We start from the raw sequence: 26,134 nt of genomic DNA on the forward strand, positions 1-26,134 counted from the left end.
GCTGGGGCCGGGGGTGGGGTGGGGAGCTGCTGGTGGGTGCTCTGCACCCACCAAATTTTCTCTTTGTGTGCTCCAGGGCTGGAGCACCCATGGAGTCGCCACTTTTGGCCGGTTAAATTTAGAAGCCCTTTTGGCCACTTTTGGCCGGTTACATTTAGAAGCCCTTTTAGAACCAGTTGTCCCTCGCGGAACAACCAGTTCTAAAAGGGCTTCTAAATTTAACAACCGGTTCTAGCGAACCGGTGTGAACTGGCTCCCGCTCACCACTAGCTCTAGTGCCTTTCCTGATCACAGCAGAGGCAGTATGGCAGAGACAGTAGGGAACCCCCAGGTGGACAGATTCCAGGCCATTTTGGACTTTTACGGTTAAAACCAATACTTTTAAGTCCACCCAGAAGCCAAAAGGCAGCGAGTGAAGATCACGGAACACTGATGTCCTATGCTTATGGCAAAATACTCCCCTCAACACATGAGCTGCTTGTTGATAAATTATATAGCCAATTGCTTGACCACATTTGGTTTGTCATGAAGTGTACTCAACACACCAAATAACCAATGTCAGTCAGGTTTATTAATATGGTACAGGGAAAAGGTTCTATACCAGGGGTCGGCAAACCTTTCAGAAGTGGTGTGCCGAGTCTTCATTTATTCCCTCTAATTCAAGGTTTCCCGTGCCAGTAATACATTTTAACATTTTTAGAAGGTCTCTTTCTATAAGTCTGTAATGTATAACTAAACTATTGTTGTCTGTAAAGTAAATAAGGTTTTTAAAATGTTTAAGAAGCTTCATTTAAAATTAAATTAAAATGCAGATCTTATCAGTTTAGTGTGATCCTTGCCCTGGCTTTCCCTTGCTGAGTTTTCCAATGTCTGGCACGTATTTGGATACTTTAAGCTGCACACAGGCTTCTGAGTGATCAGTTGTTAACTGACTCCAAGAGGGACAGAGGACAGATTTCATATGTGAAAATGCCTGTTCACACAGGTATGTGGATCCAAAGCCTGAAAGCATTGCAAACGCAATTTTCTTCAAACAGTTAAATTTCACTGGCAGGGACGTCCAGCGGGTCAGATTAGAGGCCCCATGATCTCTCTCGGTAGCTTCAAGTGCACTCCGCAGATCTCCAAACTTTGATGCCCACAATTCTGAGCTTTTTAACTGAATGAGCTGCATTTCTAAATCTTCAACATCCATCCACTGAAATACAGAAAAATCCAAGTTGCTTTCGTTGAACTTTTCAGGTTTAATTAGAAAAAAAGCATTGGGCCAAATTGCTGGAAATCTTGAAATTTGTCAGAAAATTCTGATTCCAGTTCTTGCATGTACATTCTAATCTCAACGTCAAATGCAGTGCGCTGTTCCACGTGGCGTGATAGTGATGTAAGCAGCAAATCAGGACTTAAAAATATCCCAGCACCGTGGCACTGGAACAATTTTTAAGGTGGGGTGCTGAGCTGTGCCCCCTCTCGACCCTGTCTGCACCCCTCACTACCCCAGGTTGGGGCCAGTGGGCCACAGCTGGGGGTGGCTGCAGAGACCCGGGCCGGTGGCCGGGACTCCAGGCCAGCAGCGGAGCCCCCGGGACTGGTGGCTGGGACCTGGGGCTGGCAGCGGGCTGAGCGGGGCTTGCAAATGGAACCCCAGCTGGCAGGGGCCAGTGGCCGGTACCCCAGGCCAGCAGCAGAGCCCTCGGGACCGGTGCCCAGGACCCAGGCAGTGTGAGTGCCACTGAAAATCAGCTCACGTGCCCCTTTGGCACGAATGACATAGGTTGCCTACCCCTGCGCTGTACAATACCAATGATGTTACATTCACCTTATGCAGAAGGTGTGCTCCCCAAAGTTACATCTTTAAAGCTATCTATTTATACCCTTGTTTACCAGTAAAAGGTACCATATACGTCATTTAAAACTAGTTGCAATGTACCCCTTATCCGTGTTCTGAATCCACTATGCATTCCAGGTCATGATGCACTCATATCTTTGTTCCGGGAACATGAATTCCAGGTACTATGGGGCATGAAGACACCTCCTAGGCCTGTCCCAGGATAAACAGATTTATGAGGGTAACTCATAAGGAAACAATTATATGTTCTGATACTGACAGTTTTCCTATATACTTAAGACAAAACTTACTTCAGCTAATACAAGGGGCTGTGGGATGCTTTAGCATAAGTAAACAGGATTATAACAGAAGTACAGAGAGAAGGTGGGTGAGGTAGTATTTTTTACTGCACCAACTTCTGTTTCTGAGAGAGACGAGCTATTGAGCTACACACAACTCTTCTTCAGGTTTAGAAAAGGTACTAAGAGTGTCACAGCTTAATACAAGATTGAACAGATAGTTTCACATAAGTAGTTATGCTTATAGTTTAGCATAAGTAGTTATGCTAAACTATCTGTTTGATCTTGTATTTAGCTGTGAAACTCTCAAAGTCTGGGGGTGTCCAGTTCTGGGCTTTTGATTTGGGCTCATCTGTAACACAGAAAAGAAATCAGGGGTTCTTCACATAAAGATGTTTAGGATTTTTATTTTAATTTTATTTTGTGGGGGGCAGGGTATCTTTATCAGAATTTGTTAATCACAATGAACACTGAATCACATCCAAGGGAAACAATCTGCATTGGTATGTACGAATAAAGCCGCTGTCTAAGATAAAGATCACTCAGACCATACATCCACCCTTTATATTACAAATGGACTTTATGGCTTGTAAAAGGTTGTTTTTTAATTAAATGGCTGGGTGACTCATTCCTCCAAGAGTCACCGCTGAGATGATCCATGGCATGCAGGAGCAGCTGAGACAAGAAACAGCTGGAAACTGGGCCTCCTTTGGCAGACTAAAGCACAGAGATATAGGAAACAGGAGGCCTACAATCTTGGAGCCTAATCCTACAGATGCTGAGTGCCCTCAACTTCCAGCAAAGCCCGTGGCATTTGAGGGTGCTCATCATGATACAGGAGGTGCTTAGCACCTTGCAAGATTAGTCCCTTAATAAAATTAGCTGCATTCAAAAATGCATGTGAATGGAAAGGAGTGAAGAGTTCTCCAGGTAAATATTGTTCCATTGTTGTAACAAGAAATCCTCCTTTTCCTGTCTAGTCTCACTTCTGGAGTCAAGACCCCAGTTCATTCCCCCCCATATACCAAGATGCATAATAGCCAGGTTGGACTACAAACCTTTGTGCACTGGAGAGAGAGATATTTTCCTCAGTTAGACTATAGCAATGAAATGGATGCTACTCAGAGTCAGACTTGTATATTGAGGGGACAATATACTGAAACCCAACGGCATTTCATAAAGTACCATACAGTTTTGCTCTCTCAGTAGAGACACTCACACGAGGATGGGGTGAATACCAGTATCCTAGTTTATCCCCAGGATAGAGCTCTGTGGGCAGGAGCTGACTTCATGCTGTGAAAAGGGACTGCTTGATGGCTCTGAATAATCCTGTGCAAAGAAGAATTTTGGGGACAAAGTAGTCTGAGGAAGGGAACACCAGATCCATGATGACATGAACTCTACAGATCCAATTCTATGGGGCTCTGCCTGTCAGATGGGAACAACAGCTGCAGAAAGCCTGATCTGCACTTGTGGGGTCTGCCTACAAGATGGAGAGACAAATTCCATCTCACACAGACCTTCTGAGTTCCCCACACAAAGACCGATTACTCCAGCTTTGTGTGAACAGGAGTGATTGTCCTCTGTAGCTCTTATTAATAGTAACAGCTGTACTTATCTGCAGGGAGGAAATCTACTCCCACTACATATCTCACTTGCACTGACCAAGTACCAACGTCATTTCTCATTGCTACGGACTATTTACGGCATCTCTGATACAAAGAAATACATCTTTTCACCGTCCTGCTACCTGTTCCCTTATATGACACACACTTACAGCCCTGTGCTCCAAGGGGCCAAGTGCCTCCTGCAAGCTGCTGACAGCCTTTAATACCCCCAAAGACAAGAGAGGATGGATGGACTGATGGTTAGTCACTAGCCTCCTAGTCCAGAGTGTGTTGGGTGTTCTGTTCCAAGCTCTGCCCCAGATATCCTCTGTGAGCTTTGGTAAGTCACTCAGGTGCTCTCTGTGCCTCTGGGCCCTCTCTATAAAAATGCAGATACCTCAGCATTTGTTGTGAGGATAATTATGTTAAAGATTGTGAGGTGCTCAGACACTATGGTAATAGGGGATATATAAGTACCTTGGATAGGGGATAGTAAGTGCCTCAGAGTAGGTGGTTGACACTTTTCCTGTCTGGGTCTCTTCTCTGTGCCTAGGTACTGGTGCCTATAAATACCATAGTGAGACAGACATTTTTCCAGTAAGATGTGCTGTGAACTGTAAGCAATTGCACCAACCAGTTGGCCTGAGGAGGAAAATTGCTATTGATGCTGGGATTTTCCAAGGGAGTTGGGCACTCAAATCCCACCAAATTTCAATGTGACTCAGGTGCCTTTGGCTCCTTGGAAATTCCCAGCCTAATTGTTTAGGAAAATGTTAACTTATTTTGGCCCCAGTTCAGAAAAGCACTTAAACACGTGCTTAACTTCAAGCATGTGCTTAAGTCCCATTAAGTGCTTTCTTGAATCAAGGCCAATGTGATATGGCTGTGAAAAAAGCTAATGCGGTCTTGGGATGCATCAGGAGCGGTATTTCCAGTAAGGATAAGGACGTTTTAGTACCGATATACAAGGCACTGGAATACTGTGTGCAGTTCTGGTTTTCCATGTTTAAGAAGGATGAATTCAAACTGGAACAGGTACAGAGAAGGGCTACTAGGATGATCTGAGGAATGGAAAACTTGTCTTATGAAAGGAGACTCAAGGAGCTTGGCTTGTTTAGCCTAACTAAAAGAAGGTTGAGGGGAGATATGATTGCGCTCTATAAATATATCAGAGGGATAAATACCGGAGCGGGAGAGGAATTATTTAAGCTCAGTACCAATGTGGACACAAGAACAAATGGATATAAACTGGTCACCAGGAAATTTAGATTAGAAATTAGACGAAGGTTTCTAACCATCAGAGGAGTGAGGTTTTGGAATAGCCTTCCAAGGGAAGCAGTGGGGGCAAAAGATCTATCTGGCTTTAAGATTAAACTCAATAAGTTTATGGAGGAGATGGTATGATGGGATAACATGGTTTTGGTAATTAAATATTCACGGTAAATAGGCCCAATGGCCTGTGATGGGATATTAGATGAGGTGGGATCCGAGTTACCCAGGAAAGAATTTTCTGTAGTATCTGGCTGATGAATCTTGCCCATATGCTCATGGTTTAGCTGATCGCCATATCTGGGGTCGGGAAGGAATTTTCTTCCAGGGCAGATTGGAAGAGGCCCTGGAGGTTTTTCGCCTTCCTCTGTAGCATGGGGCACGGGTCACTTGCTGGAGGATTCTCTGCTCCTTGAAGTCTTTAAACTACAATTTGAGGACTTCAGTAGCACGGATATAGGTGTGAGGTTTTTTGCAGGAGTGGTGGGTGAAATTCTGTGGCCTGCGTTATGCAGGAGGTCAGACTAGATGATCATAATGGTCCCTTCTGACCTAAATATCTAAAATATCTATGAATCTATGTCTCTGCTCCTTCTTTTTCTCATCCTCCTTCCCCTCCCCCACTTCCTTCACTTCAGTTTTTTTTTCCTTAACTTATATCTCTTCCTCCATCTTTCAGTGTCTGGCATTCTCTTTCATTCTCTTTTCCTCCATCTTCCTCATTTGCCTTCCCTTTCATGTCTCCATGTTGCATTTTCCCCCTTTCCTTGTTTCTCCTCTTCCATCTCTCTTTCATATTCCCGTCCCCAACAAACTCTTCTCCTCCCTAACCATCTCTTCTTCCCTCACTCCCAATACCCTCCTCTTGCCTGCTAAGAATGAATGGGTGAAAGGAATGCAATAGATGCAAACTATTTGGAATTTACTGAGATGCTTGATACAGTGTCAGGCCATCTCAACATTAATTCAAGCTGGTTTGGTTATAAACCCGGTCACATGGATTGACAACCAGTCGTTGGACCATATGACAAAAGGGTACTGCTAAATGATAATGTACAGAACTGAAGTGGAGAGTGTCCAGTAGAGTAGCATCAGAGTTCAGTGTTAGGGCCTGTTTACTTTAACCTTTTCATTAATGATCTAGAAGTGGGGATAAAGAGCATGCTAATGAACCTCACAGAAGATGCTCAGCTGGGAGGTGTTGTGAATGCCATTGAAGGCTGAAGAGGAAAAGGATCCAGAGAAGTTTCACGTATGGGCAGAAAATAACAAAATGAAATTTGATCTGGAGAAATGCATCGGAGGAAAAATAATCCAAAGTATAGTTATTCAAAGGGAGAGAGAGGAACTTGGAAAGCAGCAATGTTGAAAAGACTGTGGATGATAGAAGACAACATGAGTGGGGCATGTAGCGACTATACATACATATGTGTTCCTATCACTTTTAGCTCTGTCCTCAGTTTCTTCATTTGTTTGTTGTGCCTGCTTGTTGCATTCTCTCTTAAATTAGATTGTAAACTCTCCAGGGCAGGGACTATCTTCTACTCTGTGTTTGAACAGCAACCAGTGAAATTGAGCTCTAATCCTGATTAGGGCTTCTAGGCTGTACTGTAATACCATATAATAATACTCCTTAATAATGGACCTTGCAGTACATTATTGCTGCAGAAAAGTCCATATACTTTTGGGCTGCATACTCAGAAGCATGACATCACAGAACTGGAAGGTAATAAGCACTCTGCATTCTGGTGTCATCACACCTGGAGCAGTGCATTCAATTCTGGGCATGTCACTACTAGAAGCATTTTGACAAATCAAGGGAATCCAGCAATTAAAATGACCCATGGGCTAAAGGGACTGGCTTATGAGAAATGTTAAAGGGGCTAACTGTGCCTCTTGTAGTTTGGCTAAGCCATGAGTAAGGTGCGGACCTGAAAACCAGATCTGGGTGGAGGATGGAAATTCCATTTCATTAAGGATTTAAACGTTTGTCTTCATTCTGATTAGGAACAAAACATGTAAATTTCCAAAATTCTCCACAAAAGAAAGTTCTGGGTGGTGGAAATCATTTTGGGTCGATTGAAATGTTTCATCTTTGCAAAATCAAGATGTTTCGTTTTGATTTCTTGTTTTTAGTTTTATATTATTTTATAAATGATTCACAATGAAATGTCATTTCAAAATGAAAAATTGAAACATTTCATTCCAGAAATGTCAAAACAGGGCATTTCAACATTGTCAGTACTTTTTCTCTCAGTTTTTCACAGAAATTAAAATTTGGCAAATTTGACACCAAGCATTTTGACTTCAGTAGAACTGCATTCTCTAACTGAAAATGGTTCCATCGAAGATTTTCCATCCAGCTCTACAATTATGAAATCTCATAGGGTTGGATCCAAAGCCCATTAAAGCCAATAGAAAGACTCCTACTGACTTTAGATCAGGACCATCAATCAGCATCAAGGAGAGAAAGGAAAATATTTAGGGTGGTAAATAGGGTATGACTAGAAGTAATGGGATAGAATTAATAAAGAGAAAATTTAAGATAGATATCAGAAAGCCTTCCTCACAGTGAAGCTTGCTGGTTGTGAAATAGTCACCCATGAGGCGTGAAAGCCCCATTGCTTGGAACCTTCAAAGTAGAGTGGAAAGAAACAACACAGTCAAGACCAAGCATGCTCTGGCAGTGTGATGGCTTCCATAGATGACCTAATATGTTTCAACATCTCTGAACCTGATTTTATGTATCACAGGTGTTTAAACAGAAACTGTTACCATGGTGTGTCCTGATACCAAAGTATGCTATGAAATCATAGTTGGCGCAGCAAACACACAGTCCAAAGCATATAAACTGTGAGAAAACTGGTACCAAAGATCTTCTAAATAATGGAAAACATATTTGGGATGGAGTAGATTTTAATATCCAGAAAAATCACTTCTGCAGCTATTTTATGGTATGAACATCTCTGCACATTAGCAGTACATCAATATTTTCTTTATATTTAGCAATAAATTAAAATCATTTTCTGAATTACGTAATCTTGGTCAGACTAGCAGGATTGTAATTGTCTGATTCATAACTTGTAATTTGAAAATACAAACAGCTTTTGCACCATTTATGACAATAGGAAATCCTTCTGATTGAATTCTAGACCTGTGTTTGGTCCAGAGTTTATAATGACGGTACTGCCTTCTGGCATTTGCACTAGGCAAGAAGAACTTTGTTTCATAGAATCATAGAATATCAGGGTTGGAAGGGACCTCAGGAGGTCATCTAGTCCAACCCCCTGCTCAAAGCAGGACCAATCCCCAATTTTTGCCCCAGATCCCTAAATGGCCCCCTCAAGGATTGAACTCACAACCCTGGGTTTAGCAGGCCAATGCTCAAACCACTGAGTTTGAATGTGGGAGGTTCATTTGACTGTGAGGAAAACTATAATATGCTCTAAACATTCTACATGGACAATAATGCTTTTTTGGTTGGTTGGTTGATTGATTCATAAATGATGTAACTCCTTTTGCAAGGGTAAGTGTGCTTTAGAGAATAACAAACTATGGTCCGAATCCTGCAAACACATGCATGTGCTTAACTTTAAGCATGTCAGTAGCTTAAATGTGCAATGTGCCAGCAATGCCCCTCTGCCATGTACATTGGTCAAACTGGACAGTCTCTACGTAAAAGAATAAATGGACACAAATCAGATGTCAAGAATTATAACATTCATAAACCAATCGGAGAACACTTCAATCTCTCTGGTCACGCGATTACAGACATGAAAGTTGTGATATTACAACAGAAAAACTTCAAATCCAGACTCCAGCGAGAGACTGTTGAACTGGAATTCATTTGTAAATTGGATACAATTAACTTAGGCTTGAATAGAGACTGGGAGTGGCTAAGTCATTATGCAAGGTAACCTATTTCCCTTTGCTTTTTCCTTACCCCGCCCCCCCAGACATTCTTGTTAAACCCTGGATTTGTGCTGGAAATGGCCCACCTTGATTATCATACACATTGTAAGGAGAGTGATCACTTTAGATAAGCTATTACCAACAGGAGAGTGGGTTTGTGGGGGGATGGGGAGAAAACCTGAATTTGTGCTGGAAATGGCCCAACTTGATTATCATACACATTGTAAGAAGAGTGATCACTTTAGGTAAGCTATTACCAGCAGGAGAGTGGGATGGGGGGAGAGAAAACCTTTTGTAGTGGTAAACACCCATTTTTTCATGGTTTGTGTGTATAAAAAGATCTTCTGTACTTTCCACAGTATGCATCCGATGAAGTGAGCTGTAGCTCACGAAAGCTTATGCTCAAATAAATTGGTTAGTTTCTAAGGTGCCACAAGTACTCCTTTTCTTTTTACATATAAGGCAGTACCTGAGCCTGCATTCCTCAAATATTCAAAACTCCCATTAGGATCACTTCATCCACTATTAAAAGGCAACCACCTTTGTGATGGGACACAGCTGCCATTATCTGTTGGTGCCAGAACCACTACACAAGATTTGAGGGACAGGAAGAAGAGGAAGAATGTGTTATCCACCAAAAGGAGCAAGGCGATTTAGACAGATGGAAAATAATTATCCACACTGGGATGTGCTTAGGACACTGGGAGGGGAGATCAATAATAATAATGTATACATTATATTTAGAGATATGCAAGCATGATATTTTAGGTGAATGAAAGATTGAATTGATTTTAGTATATTTTCAAAACTCTTTGGGGTTAGCCACATTGGCATAGCAGAAAATAGTATTTTAAATTATTGTATATAAAATATGTGTAAACATAATACACACACATCTGCACAAAATGGTAGATTGTGCTACTAACGTGAGAGTAACAAGAAAATTGTATGTAACTGAAAATGAAACACTCTTACAATTAAGTAGCCTAACACTTGAATTAATTTTATTTTTTTCTTATATCTCTTTGCATAATCAATGTAAATAAATAAATAAGGCAATGTTTTTAATCCCTAAAAGGAAAAGCAATGCTACCGCGTAGCACTCATTTGCAACCTTACAATATCAACCCATTGCGGATGCTAGTGTGGGGCCAAAAACCTGTTAAAACGTAATTTCCATGAAAAACTGAAAACAATTTTCCTGAATTTTTTTTGAAAGTCTGTTTTCTATTTCCCCACCAGTTCCAGTGCACATACAATTGATGGAACATAAAGTTTATAAATCATGAAGAAAATGTCTTACCTTACACTTTAAAACTTACAATTGTTTCACATTAGTAGCCTGTGATTGAAGAGAAGAAAAACCAACATGAATGTGTGCCAGTGGATCTAATATCTTAAATATTAAGATTTTGGAATTCACATTTGCAATAGGTGAGTAATACTTTTAACATTCACAGCTTGCGATCTGTGTTGCTGCAAAATGGAAATACAGTTAATGTAACTTCGGATTTTTGATATGTCTGGAAGAAAGATGTGATTTCTGGTAAAATATTATTTTACCAGATTAAGATTTTGTTGAATGTTTCAGTGGAGCTATGCAGATTTACATCAGCTGAGAGTCTGCCCTATACACTGATGTTTGGAAATACTGGAAAAAATCTATTTAAAAGAGTCCCCAACTGTAATGTTTTCTTTATTGTTCTTCCCTCATTATTGCACTATTATCACCACTTGCATGAAAACAGGGTCTATCGGTGGAGAGCTCGAAGTGCTAGAGCTATCAGTACCGGGCAATTGTTCATTTGCAATCAGGGCTCTTTTATGTGAGGCTCTACAGGGTTCCATTCTATCAGCCGCCCTATTCAACATGGTCGTGAGCCAGTGGGAGTGTTGGCAAGAGGCATGGGGTTTGGAATTTCAATATACAGAGGGCACAGTTCTGTATCTCCATGATCTCCTCCAACTCATTTGGTACACATGAGTGATTTATCCAGAGTCTAGCAGAGACTGGAGCATGGATGAGAGCAAGCAGGCTGATAAGCAACCTGAATGAGGCTGAAGCAATGATTATAGAGTAGGGGAAGCAACTGTCAGAAATGGTGACAATTATACAGAGCACCCTAGGCTGATGGCATATAGGTAGGCCATTTGTTATTCATGTTCACAACCTAGGGTCTTGTTGAAATACCCAGCTCCTCCTGGATATTTAGCTAATAGCTGTTGCTAAGTGCACCTTTTTTTTTAATGGCAAGCTCGATAAAAGAGTTATGGGCTTTTCTCTTGGATTTGAACCCCAGCATGACCACCCAGGTCACTGTCACACCTAATCTAATCTATCTAGGAACTATCACTATGAAGTTCTTGGTGCTTCTCAAAAGTTAAAAGTTACAAGGTCAGTTTACTACAATGTACCACACACGGAGTGACTCCCAAAATTCATTCTGAAACTTTGGCTAGCGTGCAATGCAGCTGCCCATCTATTACACAACACTTCTCTGAAGGAGCAGATTGCACCTGTGCTTTGAGATCGGCAGTGGTTACCAAATGAATTCTGCATAAAGTTTAAGGGGTTGGCTTTGACTTTCAAAGGCCTAAACAATATGGGTTCAAGGTACCTGAGGAACCATCTCTTTCCCTACATGAGTGACACCATGGCAGGTTCTGTCAGCTCAGTCACTTAAGATGACAGTCCCAGGTTGAAGCAGGGTGGGAATGGTAACAGACTGCTCCAGAATATGCTTCCATACTTCTGGGTCTGCCAAAGCCTGGATTTAATTCCTTCAGGATGTGCTGTGCTTTCCTATCTTAGCCTCTTTTAGCGGTGGGGCATGGGGTAACATATGGATGGGGTGGAGAGCAGGTACTTTTGAATGATGAGGCAGGCTGTTTGTGCTTTGTGATGCAATAAGTGGTATGTTTTATCATGATTGTGTTGTGCTCAGGGATTTGGGAATAAGCCTTAAAATAAATAAATAAACTAAAAAGTAGGCTTAGAAGGATTATATTTTTTGTCAGTAAATGTTGATTTCACTGTACACACACAAACCAGTGAAAAAATATTTCCTTCGATAATAATTGAAATTTACACATAGGCAAAGTAAGAAAAACACTACTTGAGTACATTAGAGTTTAATGTAAGGATATTTACTCTGTCTACTTTGACATGTGATGGTAACAAGTTGTGTTTTAATGGTTATAAAGCTTTAACTTTTTGAATCTCAACATCTGCTGTGATTAAATAATGATTGTCTAACCCCCACATAATTTTCTTCAACTATGAAAATTTAAACTGATAAAAAAGAAAAAAAAATTAAACCCTATAATTTTGCACAACTGTGAAAATATAAACTGATAAAAATTGAAAAAATGCTTAAAATAAACATCAATATCCATTGAAATTATTAAAAAATAAAAATTGATTCTGCCAAGCCTAAATAAAAGGTAAGTGAGTTTCACTATCACTGAATTCACTATCAATGTGGTCTCCTGCGTTTCAGGAATCTGCTGTTTAATAAATTGAGTAGGGGGTGAACACTGAGCACCAATGGGAGTTTTGTCATTGACCTTAACGGGGCCAGGGTTTCATCCCTAATCTCTTATACAATATATTTTATCATTAGTTCTTGCCAAGCTAATGTGAGGGTGCTGGCCAACAAAGTTGCTACCTGGGAACGCAATAAATCCCAGGGCCCTGTTAAGTATTAAGTACTTGGCAGCTCAGCACTGCATCCAGACTTCTCAATGATGCTTTAAAACTTGAGGCAAAGTTAGCAGCACCCCGTAGTTTGGATGGCATTGCTTGTTGCTTGAAGATGCAACATTCGTGGTTGTTTGGATATATGGACTATTGTGGTTTAATTTAATAGCTATGAAAGGCCTGGTTTCTTCAGCACTGGATATATATTAGAGATGGGTTTGTACAGAGGCAAATCTGTATTTAGGACTGAATTTCATGACTCGGACATATACACATGTCCGTACATATGCACATGACGCAGTCATGAAATTCAGACCCAAGAACAGATTTGCTTCTGTACGAGGACATCTCTAATATATATCCAGTACTGGAAAAAAAAGTCCTTTTCTGACTGATTCTTTTCATACTGGTCTTCACAGTTCAGCCCCAATTCAACCTGACACCCTCTTGTTTTTAAAAGTTTTCTTCTTATCTATAGGGGATAAGTTCTCATTTTGTGAAGGGAAGGGGGGAAGATCCCAACAACTCTTCACAACAGGAAAATTAATTGGTGTTAATTTCTAACCTGGCCAAATAACACTCACTGGGAAGGAGGCTCTCTCAATTAGAAAGTAATTTTTAAAAATCTACCCCTTTCGGATAAGGATTTTGCTGTGTGTGTGTGGGTAGCGGGAAAGAGAGAAAATGAGACATTACAATCTCATTTTCTATAGAGATGAAATTTTAATATGCATAGATACGGGTTTGTTTCATATAGGTGCATGTATATATGTACATCATCATCTCTATCCATCTAGCTAATCCATCTCGTTTAAAACTCCCTCTTTCAGACAGCTAGCTCATCTACAAGACGATCAGCTCCCAAATCAGCTGGCATGTGACGGTGGTTTTACTGGAGGAAGGGATTCCCCTTTTTCTTTTCCTTTCCAGAAGGAAGCCCGGGGCGCCCTGGCAAAGCCTTGGACGTTTCTCAGAGCTGCTGGCTCTTTGGAGAGGAGCCCTCAGTTGCTCTTTAGCCATTTGGCTTCGCTCCTCCTTTCCCCTCCGAATCAAGCTAGTCTGAGCTTGCAGGGTTTCCGAAGTGGTGGCTGAAGCCGGGACCCGTTGGGGGAGGGGGCGGGAAGGAAAGTGGCGGAACACTTGCTGTGGGGAGCTCTGCCCTGGCCCCTCTCCCTGGGGTGTTTGTCGCTGCAGCCTGGGTGCGGGGGGGGGGGGGGGGCTAGCTTGCGCCTGGGTGGCCGCCTGGGAGAGAGGAGAAAAGTGCTGTGCTTTGTACTGGTTTTCCTGCTCAAAGTTCCTGTTTTCTCGGCGCTGCAAGTCTTATGATCCATTGTGTCATCGAGCTCAGCTGGCTGGGGCGAGAGGAAGGAAAATCCCTCCGAGCCAAATTTGGCACTGCCTGCCAGGGCGGGGGTGGGGGGGGTGGGGGAGAGAAATGCCATCTCCGGCGAGCGGCGGCGGCGCCTGCTAAGCGACCCGCAGCCGGGGGCGGCGGGGATGCGGGGTCGCCCTGCGGAGCGCAGCTGAAGCCTTGACCATGACGACTGGCCCCGAACCATGGCCAATGGGAGCGGGACGGTCATGCTGAAATGCGTGGTGGTGGGGGACGGGGCCGTGGGCAAAACTTGCCTGCTGATGAGCTATGCCAACGACGCCTTTCCAGAGGAGTACGTGCCCACCGTGTTTGACCACTACGCAGGTAAGGGGCGCCCGCGATCGGCGCTGAAAGGTGGGCGCGTAGAAGTGCTGAGTAAGAGGCTCCTCCTCGGCGAGAGCAGAACTTGAGCGGAACTTTGCCGTTTTCCAGCCCTGAGCCTCCTGCCTTGACCTTCTTCACACAGGCTGGTTTTAACCCTTCTGTGCCGGGCCTGCCTTTGCCTGCCTGCCCACGGCCGCCTCCCCTTGGAAAGGGCCGGCCAGATGAAAGTGCATACAGAGGATCCTGGCCTTAAAGTATGCTTTAAGTGCTGGGGGGCGATGCCGGCGTATATAAATGTCTGAACGAGACCAACAAATTAAGAAGTGCCTGGAAAGGGTTTAAACAGGACTGCCACTAGCTCTGGGTGCTTGACGTGAAAGGACATAAACATTAAACCCATTCTTTCTGCATCTCCAAGTGCGTTGCAGATGTGTTCTTCTAGTAGCTTTTTTAGACCTCCTGTTTTTTTTTTTTTAATGTTGAGTCTACTTATATAACTGAAAACACTCCTCTGCCTTTGTTTTTATATGCCCATTAGCTACATGATTAGCGACACCTTTCTTTTTTCCTCTTTTTTACAGTCACTGTTACAGTTGGGGGGAAGCAGTATCTGCTGGGGCTGTACGATACTGCAGGACAGGTGAGTACTTTCAGATCCAGCCAAAGCGTTAATCCAGCACCTGGAGGTTTTTTATTATTCCAGTCTGAAGTGTTTTCCAAAGCTCAGTTATTTTCATCGTTATAGACACACTGATTAATTCAGGGGTGTTCATTTATGTTGGACTGTCTCGCTACACTGATTTGTAATAATCACCTGCTTCCATCAAGTTCCATGTGTTGCCATGTTTTTAAAACCAATGATAAAAACAGGATGTTGGGTTTAAAAAAATAATTAATCAAACTCTTATTCCAGTCAGCTGTGGTAGACTTTATTTTTAGTTTTAAATGGCCAGGTCCTCTTGAGTTCTCTGTCTAGTCCCTTATTGGTGATTGAAGTACGTGACTGTAGAGTTCTGAATGGTGGATAATGGCATCATCTAATATTCTGGGAAGGGATTTTGTCTGGTGTTGCGGTGCTGTAACAAACCTAACATCACTTGAATTCCTGAAATCATCATTCCGAGTCTAAACAACTGTAATGACTTCTGTAGCCTGTCCAGATTTGAAACCCTCTTTTGATTAGTATTCTGAATGGCTTTATGCAGTGTGCGATCTGTTTCTCTTCTGTTTCAAGCACACCACATCTGACAGAATCCCAGATTAGTGCAGTCTCGCTTAATTAGGAAAATTTAAATAACTAAAAGTTTTGCAATTTATAAAAAAGAGCACTTAAAATGAGGCAGTATCACTCTCCCTCACCTCCATTTGTAATAATTTATTTGGTGCCCAATCAAAACAAACTGAATAATTTGTGCTACCAAGCCTCCAAATACAAATCCTATTGTGAAAGATGTTTTGTCCACCTGTAGTTTTAAAAACTGCTTATGGCAAATAAAACCTGCTTGAAGTGCAAGGGATCCCTAGTATTATTGTATTGATATTTGTGGCTACTGTTGTTACGATGTCAAGAAAAGATTTCAATAACTATTGAGTTTACATTAAAAACACCTACTTTTTGCAAATCTGCAGATGAAGAAACTGTCACAAGTTAAATTACATGAAGCTGTGTGGGGTGGCTTATCTAAACAAAATAATTCATGTAGGTTAACATTGCAATGTCCTGCCTCATACTGAGAATGAGGGGCGATCAGCAGGTTATCTCAAGTGCTTATATACGAATGCACAAAGCCTTGGAAACAAGCAGGGAGAACTGGAGGTCCTGGTGATGTCAAGGAATTATGACGTGATTGGAATAACAGAGACTTGGTGGGATAACTCACATGACTGGAGTACTGTCATGGATGGTTATAAACTGTTCAGGAAGGACAGGCAGGGCAGAAAAGGTGGGGGAGTAGCACTGTATGTAAGGGAGCAGTATGACTGCTCAGAGCTCCGGTACGAAACTGCAGAAAAACCTGAGTGTCTCTGGATTAAGTTTAGAAGTGTGAGCAACAAGAGTGATGTAGTGGTGGGAGTCTGCTATAGACCACTGGACCAGGGGGATGAGGTGGATGAGGCTTTCTTCCGGCAGCTTGCAGAAGCTACTAGATCGCACGCCCTGGTTCTCATGGGTGACTTTAATCTTCCTGATATCTGCTGGGAGAGCAATACAGCGGTGCATAGACAATCCAGGAAGTTTTTGGAAAGCGTAGGGGACAATTTCCTGGTGCAAGTGCTAGAGGAGCCAACTAGGGGGGGAGCTTTTCTTGACCTGCTGCTCACAAACCGGGAAGAATTAGTAGGGGAAGCAAAAGTGGATGGGAATCTGGGAGGCAGTGACCATGAGTTGGATCCTGACACAGGGAAGAAAGGTAAGCAGCAGGATATGGACCCTGGACTTCAGGAAAGCAGACTTCGACTCCATCAGGGAACGGATGGGTAGGATCCCCTGGGGGACTAACATGAAGGGGAAAGGAGTCCAGGAGAGCTGGCTGTATTTCAAGGAATCCCTGTTGAGGTTACAGGGACAAACCATCCCGATGTGTCGAAAGAATAGTAAATATGGCAGGCGACCAGCTTGGCTTAACGGTGAAATCCTAGCGGATCTTAAACATAAAAAAGAAGCTTACAAGAAGTGGAAGGTTGGACATATGACCAGGGAAGAGTATAAAAATATTGCTCGGGCATGTAGGAATGAAATCAGGAGGGCCAAATCGCACCTGGAGCTGCAGCTAGCGAGAGATGTTAAGAGTAACAAGAAGGGGTTCTTCAGGTATGTTGGCAACAAGAAGAAAGCCAAGGAAAGTGTGGGCCCCTTAATGAATGAGGGAGGCAACCTAGTGACAGAGGATGTGGAAAAAGCTAATGTACTCAATGCTTTTTTTGCCTCTGTCTTCACGAACAAGGTCAGCTCCCAGACTGCTGCGCTGGGCATCACAACATGGGGAATAGATGGCCAGCCCTCTGTGGAGAAAGAGGTGGTTAGGGACTATTTAGAAAAGCTGGACGTGCACAAGTCCATGGGGCCGGACGAGTTGCATCCGAGAGTGCTAAAGGAATTGGCGGATGTGATTGCAGAGCCATTGGCCATTATCTTTTGAAAACTCGTGGCAAACGGGGGAAGTCCCGGATGACTGGAAAAAGGCTAATGTAGTGCCAATCTTTAAAAAAGGGAAGAAGGAGGATCCTGGGAACTCCAGGCCAGTCAGCCTCACCTCAGTCCCCGGAAAAATCATGGAGCAGGTCCTCAAAGAATCAATCCTGAAGCACTTAGAGGAGAGGAAAGTGATCAGGAACAGTCAGCATGGATTCACCAAGGGAAGGTCATGCCTGACTAATCTAATCGCCTTCTATGATGAGATTACTGGTTCTGTGGATGAAGGGAAAGCAGTGGATGTATTGTATCTTGACTTTAGCAATGCTTTTGACACGGTCTCCCACAGTATTCTTGTCAGCAAGTTAAAGAAGTATGGGCTCGATGAATGCACTATAAGGTGGGTAGAAAGATGGCTAGATTGTCGGGCTCAACGGGTAGTGATCAATGGCTCCATGTCTAGTTGGCAGCCGGTGTCAAGTGGAGTGCCCCAGGGGTCGGTCCTGGGGCCGGTTTTGTTCAATAGCTTCATAAATGATCTGGAGGATGGTGTGGATTGCATTCTCAGCAAATTTGCGGATGATACTAAACTGGAAGGAGTGGTAGATACGCTGGCGGGCAGGGATAGGATACAGAGGGACCTAGACAAATGGGAGGATTGGGCCAAAAGAAATCTGATGAGGTTCAATAAGGATAAGTGCAGGGTCCTGCACTTAGGATGGAAGAACCCAATGCACAGCTACAGACTAGGGACCGAAGGGCTAGGCAGCAGTTCTGCGGAAAAGGACCGAGGGGTGACAGTGGACGAGAAGCTGGATATGAGTCAGCAGTGTGCCCTTGTTGCCAAGAAGGCCAATGGCATTTTGGGATGTATAAGTAGGGGCATAGCGAGCAGATCGAGGGACGTGATCGTCCCCCTCTATTCGACATTGGTGAGGCCTCATCTGGAGTACTGTGTCCAGTTTTGGGCCCCACACTACAAGAAGGATGTGGATAAATTGGAAAGAGTCCAGCGAAGGGCAACAAAAATGATTAGGGGTCTGGAACACATGACTTATGAGGAGAGGCTGAGAGAACTGGGATTGTTTAGTCTATGGAAGAGAAGAATGAGGGGGGATTTGATAGCTGCTTTCAGCTACCTGAGAGGTGGTTCCAGAGAGGATGGTTCTAGACTATTCTCAGTGGTAGAAGAGGACAGGACAAGGAGTAATGGTCTCAAGTTGCAGTGGGGGAGGTTTAGGTTGGATATTAAGAAAAACTTTTTCACTAGGAGGGTGGTGAAACACTGGAATGCGTTACCTAGGGAGGTGGTAGAATCTCCTTCCTTAAAAGTTTTTAAGGTCAGGCTTGACAAAACCCTGGCTGGGATGATTTAATTGGGGATTGGTCCTGCTTTGAGTAGGGGGTTGGACTAGATGACCTCCTGAGGTCCCTTCCAACCCTGATATTCTATGATTCTTGAGCCTCTCACAAGGAGGCACTCTGTATACTGCAGGATTGAGGCCAAATTTCTTTTTTAAATGGTTCAAAACTCCTGACTGCAAGGAACATAACTGTGTTTTTCATTTCAAATATATGTACTTTTTTTTCATTAAGATAATCTAGTCTGATCTTCATAATACAGACCATAGACTTCCACGCTGTGATTTCTATATGTAGCCCAACAACTAGTGTTTGAACTAGAGTATATGTTTCAGACAGACATTCATCTTAAGCAAAGTAAACAACATTCACCCAGTTATATATAATATGCTTTCATTGGCATGAAATGAATGGCAAAACTACTAGCAGAGGCAGCAGAAATCAGTATTTGAACTGGCCTCATTTCCAGCTAGGCAAAGTCCTATCTATACCTGAAGGGTGTTTGTTTTTGTCTTGTTTTTAAACCAGAAAGTCATGTTTCATGACTAGGGCCCTATCAAATTCATGGCCATGAAAAACGCCCCACGGACCGTGAAATCTGGTCTCCTCCTGTGAAATCTGGTCTTTTGTGTGCCTTTAACCAATACTATACAGATTTCACAGAGGAGACCAGTGTTTCTCAAACTGAGGGTCCTGACCCAAAAGGGAGTTGCAGGGGGGTTGCAAGGTTATTTTTTTTGGCGGGGGGGCTTAATGGTGTTGCCACCCTTACTTCTGCCCTGCCTTCAGAGCTGGGCAGCCGGAGAGCAGCAGCTGTTGGCCGTGTGCCCAGCTCTGAAGGCAGCACTCCGCCAGCAGCTGTGCAGAAGCAAAGGTGGCAATATCCTAACATGCCACCCTTACTTCTGTGCTGCTGCCTTCAGAGCTGGGTGGTTGAACAGTGGTGGCTGCAGACTGAGGGCCCAGCTCTGCAGGCTGCAGCGCAGAAGTAAGGGGGGCAATACCAGACCATGCCATGCTTACTTCTGCGCTGCTGCTGGCAGCAGCTCTGCCTTCAGAGCTGGGCTCCCAGCCAGCAGTCACCGCTCTCTGGCTGCCCAACTCTGAAGGCAGCAGCGCCGTCAGCAGCAGCAGCACAGAAGTAAGGGTAGCAGTACTGCAACCCCCCCTACAATTACTTTGCAGCCCCTACCCCAACTTCTTTTGGGGTCAGGGCCCCGACAATTACACTGTGAAATCTGAGATTTTGAAAGTTATGATTTTAAAAATCCTATAACTGTGAAATTGACCAAAATGGACCATGAATTTGGTAGGGCCCTATTCATGACTATGATGTCACTGATGTAAATACAGGTGAGTAGTGCACATATAAAAGAGAGTCATTCAGTATTTCCTCTATCACAGTCCTATTATCCAACATTCAACTGTTCCATAAATGTTTTGTTGTCAGACTGGAATTAAGCCTGTCCTATAATGCCAAAACTCTAATATATGGAACATTTAAAAAATACATTCAAGAAAATAGGGCATTTGACTTAATAAAACATTTATTAACATTCTAAAACCTCTTTAAAGTACAGTACAGAAAACGCAGGACCACTGGTTTTAAACAGAGCTTAGTGTTAAGTGGCATCTGAAATCACTCAGTATCAGCTTTCAGAGTAACAGCCGTGTTAGTCTGTATTCGCAAAAAGAAAAGGAGTACTTGTGGCACCTTAGAGACTAACCAATTTATTTGAGCTTGTGGGGCGTTAACAGTGAACATACAGCTTTGTCTCAGTCTTGCAGTATTCTGTATGTTTATGTATTGCAAGCAGACCAGTATAGAAGCTGGGCACCCTATGTCCTCCTGTGTAACTAGTGGGATGCACCAGTTAATACATAGCAGTCAGATAAATTGAGTTACTCCTGATTTATCTCAGGCAAAGCTGGTTAGTGTTAGGTGTCCAGACTTGGAGTAGTAAGTCAAAGAAACTCTGTTAAGATTTTTAGTCCTCAGAATTTAAACTTTAAAACTGTTATAATCTGATGGACCGGATCCTGCGGCCTTTACTCAAGCAGGGTGACTCACTTGACTTAGGGTCAGTGAATTTGGCCCTAACTTTTTAAGTGTACCAGCCCATTCAAAAAAAAGTAGTGTCTGCAGTATCTTTGTAAGGTGCCCAACAATGGGGGGAAAGAGGAAATTGTGTTTGGCCCCCCTCCCTTACCAGATCCACATGCAGATCTCCCCTTTGTGATGAGGGCTCAGCTGCCTTTATATCACTGTCCCCCATGCTCTTGTTCCTCCACCTCCATGGAATGTGCCCACCAGGTCCAGGATCAGCACAAGGGAGAGGAAGATGGCAAAGTGGGCTGGGGACAGGGATGTGTCCTCCCACTGCTCCACTGGAGATTCTGAGGAAATGGTCATAAAGCCTAGGGGTGTGTGTGTGAGAGAGATCCTTTCTGCAGGGTCCCCGGTGTGGTTGGGAGTCCCCTTTAAAGGGTTGGAGAGGAATCCCCAGGGGCAGTTATAACTAGGGGGAGTACTTGATAGCTAGGCACAAGTGGAGCTGTGCTCGGAGGTGCTGGTGGCCAGGCCTACAGGATTACCATGGATCTCTGCATGGGTAGTAGACTCAGCCTCCTATGGCTTCCCCAAGGGCATTTGGATGGGTTTCTGGTGACTTTTTCTAGGGTGGAGTGGTAGGAAGAGCAGCAAACCCTTCCCCCATCAGAAAAAATCAGAGGGGAACACCATGAGGGGAACCTTGCAGAGGCTTGTCCTCCTCTCTGCTTGCCTCCCACTCAGCCCAGCCTGGTGTGTTTATAACTGCTTCTGATGAGCCAGCAGACGGTATCTGGCAAGCCCTTATTCCCAGAGTTATGATGTCATCTGGGATTATGCTGGTGCATGAAGATACAGATGCTCTGCTACAATGAGTTGCTGTATCAAGTGGAGGTGTTTAAGCCAAAATAGCCATTTTTATTTCAATTCCTTGAAACCAGTAGTGGCGCTGTGACGAGGTCAGTGTTTGCCAAATGGAACAAGAGAAATGGGGGAGGGCAGCAGTTCTCAACCAGGGGCACAGGGCCCCTTGGGGGGCTGTGAGCAGGTTTCAGGGGGTCCACCAAAATAAAGCAGAGAGCAGGGCCAGCATTAGGCTCACTGGGGCCCAGGGCAGAAAGCCAAAGCCTGAGCCCCTCCTCCCTGGGCTGAAGCCAAAGTAGGGTAGCCAACTGTCTAATCACACAAACCCAAACACCCCTGCCCCTCCCATTCCCTAAGGCCCCACTCCATCCCCCCTCCCTTTGTCACTCGCTCTCTCCCACCCTCACCCACTTTCACCAGGATGGGGCAGGGGCTTGGGGGGCAGGAGGGGATGTGGGGCTGAGGGGTTCGGGGTGTGGAAGGGGACTCCGGGCTGAGCCTGGGGCAGGGGGTTGGGGTGTGGGAGGGGATGAGGGCTGCAGGCTCTGGGAGGGAGTTTGGGTGCCAGAAGGGGCTCTGGGCTGGGGTAGGGGTGTAAGCTCCAGCTGGGAGGCGCTTACTACGGGCGGCTCTCTATCGGCGGCACAGTGGGGCTAAGGCAGGCTTCCTGCCTGCCCTGGCCCTACATTGCTCCCAGAAGCAGCTGGCACGTTCCTGTGGCCCCAGGGTGGGGGCAGGGGGCTCCATGCACTACTCGTGCCCACAAACGCTGTCCCCATAGCTCTCATTGGCTGCAGTTCCCAGAAGCCTGAGTAACTTAGCTTTGCAGGGCCCCTTGTGGTGTGGCCCTGGGCATTTGCTCTGCTTGCTACCCCGTAACACCAGCCCTGGCTTTTAATCTACTGAAAAATAGTTGTTGTGGCATGGGTGGGCTGTGGAATTTTTATAGCATGTTGGGGGGGGGGGGAGGGGCGGGCTTAGAAGGAAAAGTTAAGAACCTCTGGGGTAGGGGGACAGAAATGTTCCTTTAAAGCTTCTAAAACCATATTCTTAAAATAGAAAATAAAAATATTCAAAGCATTATAGATCTTGCTTCTGGGTGTCTCCTCCATGTCAGTGTGATAGCAGGCGGCTTCCTAAATATGTCTGCTGCAGACTGCTAATTTAACAATATACTAATTGTATCCTCAGCGGCTGTATGTAAGAATAGCTGCATTGAAGCTTTCCTGATTTACACCAGCAGAGGATCTATCCTGACATTCTGACTCAGTGGTGCAGGTGATTTCCTCCCTGTCCCACTGCAAATTGGTTTGCTATAAAACACTGTGTCATCCCCATAGCACCTATCTTCTCAGAGCTTTGTCATGTATGTGGCCCTCCCTTTACCATAGTAGTTATCCATACAACACCCCTGTAAGATGGGGACTTAGTATTTACCTATTATACAGATGAGAAACTGGGGCATGCAGAGACTAGGTAACTTGCCCAAAGAAGTCTGTGGCAGATCAAGGAATTGTACTGGGGTCTCTTGCTAGTGCCAAAGCCACTGGGCCCTCCTCCCTTCCCTGATGTACTCAAGCTCTCTTGTCAACCCAGGTGTCTCTTTACTTATTCCCACACTTATCCACCTGTGAGAGGCTTTTGTTCAGTGTAAGGTTCTGTAGGCTTTGTACTGGGTGTGCTGTGAAGAAGCCAGTTGGAAACTAATAGTAGGGTTCTTAATCACCACAAACTACTACAGATGACTTACTCCTTCAGACCTAGTTTCAAAGACTAATTCTGATATCTTCATAAAAAGATTAGAGGATAAAAGTTCTGTTGATCTGAGGTTGTGAATATACAGAACAAAAAGACTAGTCAGGATCTCACACACAATCTTCTTTCTATACACAGACAGACATTGCTCTGTGGGTGCATACGTGCACCCACCCACCCACCAGGCTTTCCTCTGACTGAAAACATTTAGGGCCTATTCAGCAGAAAATAGCCAGTACAGCAGCTGGACAGCAGAAGCTCTAGTAGCCTGTTTAGTTCTGCAGCTGTTCTAGCTCCTAGGCCAGGAGGAGGGTGATAACTATGCCTCTCCAGTGGCCATGCCATGTAGATAAGGCATTCCACAGCCAGCTCCTCTCAGAGGGGCAGTCTGTTGCTCCACCCAGCCCTGTTGCTGTGTATAGGAATTCAGTGAAGCTGAGGAGAATTATTTTTGACCATCTGAGTTTCATATCCGGCCCTCAGGATTTGTAGCTAATGTCACCCATTTTTAAGTTGTCTAGATTTCCTCCCTCATCTATATTTTCCCTCACTTTCTAGCAACCTCTCCCTTTGAGAGGATATGCCAGTGTACAATGGACAAGTAACAGTGTGCTGCAGTGGTGCTCATTAGGGGACCACTGTTTTTTCAGGGTGGCTGGATTTCACCTAGAGGTTAATGTTACTGCCTCCATGTTTCCTTGCTGAGACTCAGCCTGCTTCGAGAACAAAGGTTGCCCCTCCCTTTTGAGAAAGGAGCATGTTGTGAGTCTAAGGCTGTAAAGCTCTGAGCTCCTCTTCAGCTCCCACTGAAACCTACAGAAGTTGAAGGTACTGAGCCCTTTGTTTACCCACTTCAGATAATGATGGGGATTTGTATTCCAATAGCACCCAGCAGCCTCAGTCATCTGGGTGCTATTGGACTAGCTAATAGAGATGGCCCCTCTTGCAAACACTTAAGGGCATACTTAAATCTGGGTATTCTCCCAGAAGTCAAAGGCTCTTGTCTTAATGTAGGCCCTGGTATTGGAAATCATTTTCTTTCTTGAGGTAAATATGACTAAGGTGCTAAAAGTTGAGCACATATGTAAGTGTTTGTAAGACTGGGACCTAAATTAAGACAAGGCACAAAAATGAGTTAGAAGCTAGGGGCATGTATGAGGGAGATGAGGGTGATGGAAAGGCCTGGTTACATTGATACACTGTGTACACAATTTGCAGAATGAGATTATTTGTTGTTGCTATAAATACACTGAGAGATAGTAGTGATATTTGTAATCCCTGCTGGCCACCTCTCTAGCCATTATCAGATGATCCAGTTCAGCCGTCTTTTCTCTTTTCACCATCTTACTGACTTGATAATGCAACACATCTTTTCTGGCTAGTTACAGGTGTGTTGTGTTGAAATATGGCTTTCTTCCCTTACGGCCCATTTACTCTTAGTTGGTCCTGAAATGGAGTCTTGGGCCAAATGCAGCCCTGGAGCATGCAAGTGCAAATCCATCAAACGCAGCGTCCATAACAGTTAACAGCTTGCATCTCAGTTATTGTAAAACTTGAAAAAAAAATGGCTATTTTAGTAGATAAATAAATTATAGCAATTATCACTTCTCCCTTTCTAGTTAGCTTCCCAGCTGCAGCTGGCCTATGTGCCCACTGTTGGGTGCACACTGCCCCATGTATATTTCAGTGCCTCAGTCCTGTGTAGAGCACAGGACATGCTCCCTCGAGCGGTTGGTGTGTGCCCGGGGATGGCGTCCCTAGCCAGAACATGTGGAGCTCTCCAGCAGCAACTAGCCTGTAGAAATGGGTATGTGCAGATGACATTAAAATGAAAATGTGCCAGATATGCTGTGTGCAATTTAAGCCTTACAGTATCTACAGGGCAACAGACTAGTGTCAAACACAATTTTGTTAATTCGTTTGCTGGATCAGGCTGCGAATTATAGGGAAGAGTTGTTAATGAAAACCTGATATCCTCAGTAATAGTAAAGGGAACACTAAAAACTACAGGTTGCTTTAAAAATGCTTTTTGAAGAATAATTCTTGTGCAGCGCTTTCCATCTAATCATCTCAAAAGGATTCATAAAAATCAATTAAACAAGTTTCCCAGCACCCTTGTGAGGTAGAGAAGTATCCCTATCCCTAGTACATAGATGGGGGAAAACTGAGGATCAGAGATACCAAGGCCTGCATTTTCAAAAGTGCCTATTAAACTTGGGAGGTAAATTTGAGACACCTAAAACATTTTTTTCCCCAGTTTGTGCTAAGAGGTAAAAGTTCCTTTTGAAAATCAGGCCCTGGGTACCTTAAATTGGGTACCAAAATGTAATGGATGCACTAGATTTCATGATACTTGCAGTAAAAATCACAAGAGTTAGCAACACTTATGAATATTACCGTTCCTAGAATACATACTTTTGAACAGAGCCTCAAAACTTATTTTTTCTAACTAAAAAACCAAACCCACCATCGCCCCCTCTTTTTATAATCTTATTGAGAAACTGGAAAGAATGGGAGAGCAGTAAAAAGAAAAGTCCATTTCATATTAGTTTGGAATTGAATAACCTGTTTATGAAAAATGCTTTTAAATACCAAAGTAACACTTATAAAAGAGTTATGGAAAGATTGTCATTTGACTCATGTAGCTATTACAGTAATA

General features: G+C 43.8%; 2 protein-coding genes across 4 annotated transcripts in view; one reads left to right on the plus strand and one right to left on the minus strand.

Moving 5' to 3' along the window:
* The window catches only part of LOC144263152 (uncharacterized), a 48,852-nt gene extending 38,594 nt beyond the window's left edge, over positions 1–10,258 (minus strand). For 2 of the 3 annotated variants that reach the window (XM_077813869.1, XM_077813868.1), the window contains exon 1: positions 10,216–10,257. The gene's annotated coding sequence lies outside the window, so the exon portion shown is untranslated. Of the gene's footprint in view, positions 1–10,215 lie in introns of all 3 variants that reach the window. The other variant, XM_077813867.1, reaches the window with a different exon arrangement.
* A 3,911-nt stretch (positions 10,259–14,169) lies between these two features.
* RHOQ (ras homolog family member Q) overlaps positions 14,170–26,134 on the plus strand; it is a 32,962-nt gene continuing 20,997 nt past the window's right edge. The window contains exons 1-2 of the mRNA XM_077813875.1: positions 14,170–14,311; positions 14,893–14,951. Coding sequence (XP_077670001.1) covers positions 14,170–14,311; positions 14,893–14,951 — 201 coding nt within the window. The remainder of the gene's footprint in view (positions 14,312–14,892; positions 14,952–26,134) is intronic.

Source organism: Eretmochelys imbricata, chromosome 3 (assembly GCF_965152235.1).
Source record: "Eretmochelys imbricata isolate rEreImb1 chromosome 3, rEreImb1.hap1, whole genome shotgun sequence".
In the NCBI taxonomy this organism is placed as follows: Eukaryota; Metazoa; Chordata; order Testudines; family Cheloniidae; genus Eretmochelys; species Eretmochelys imbricata.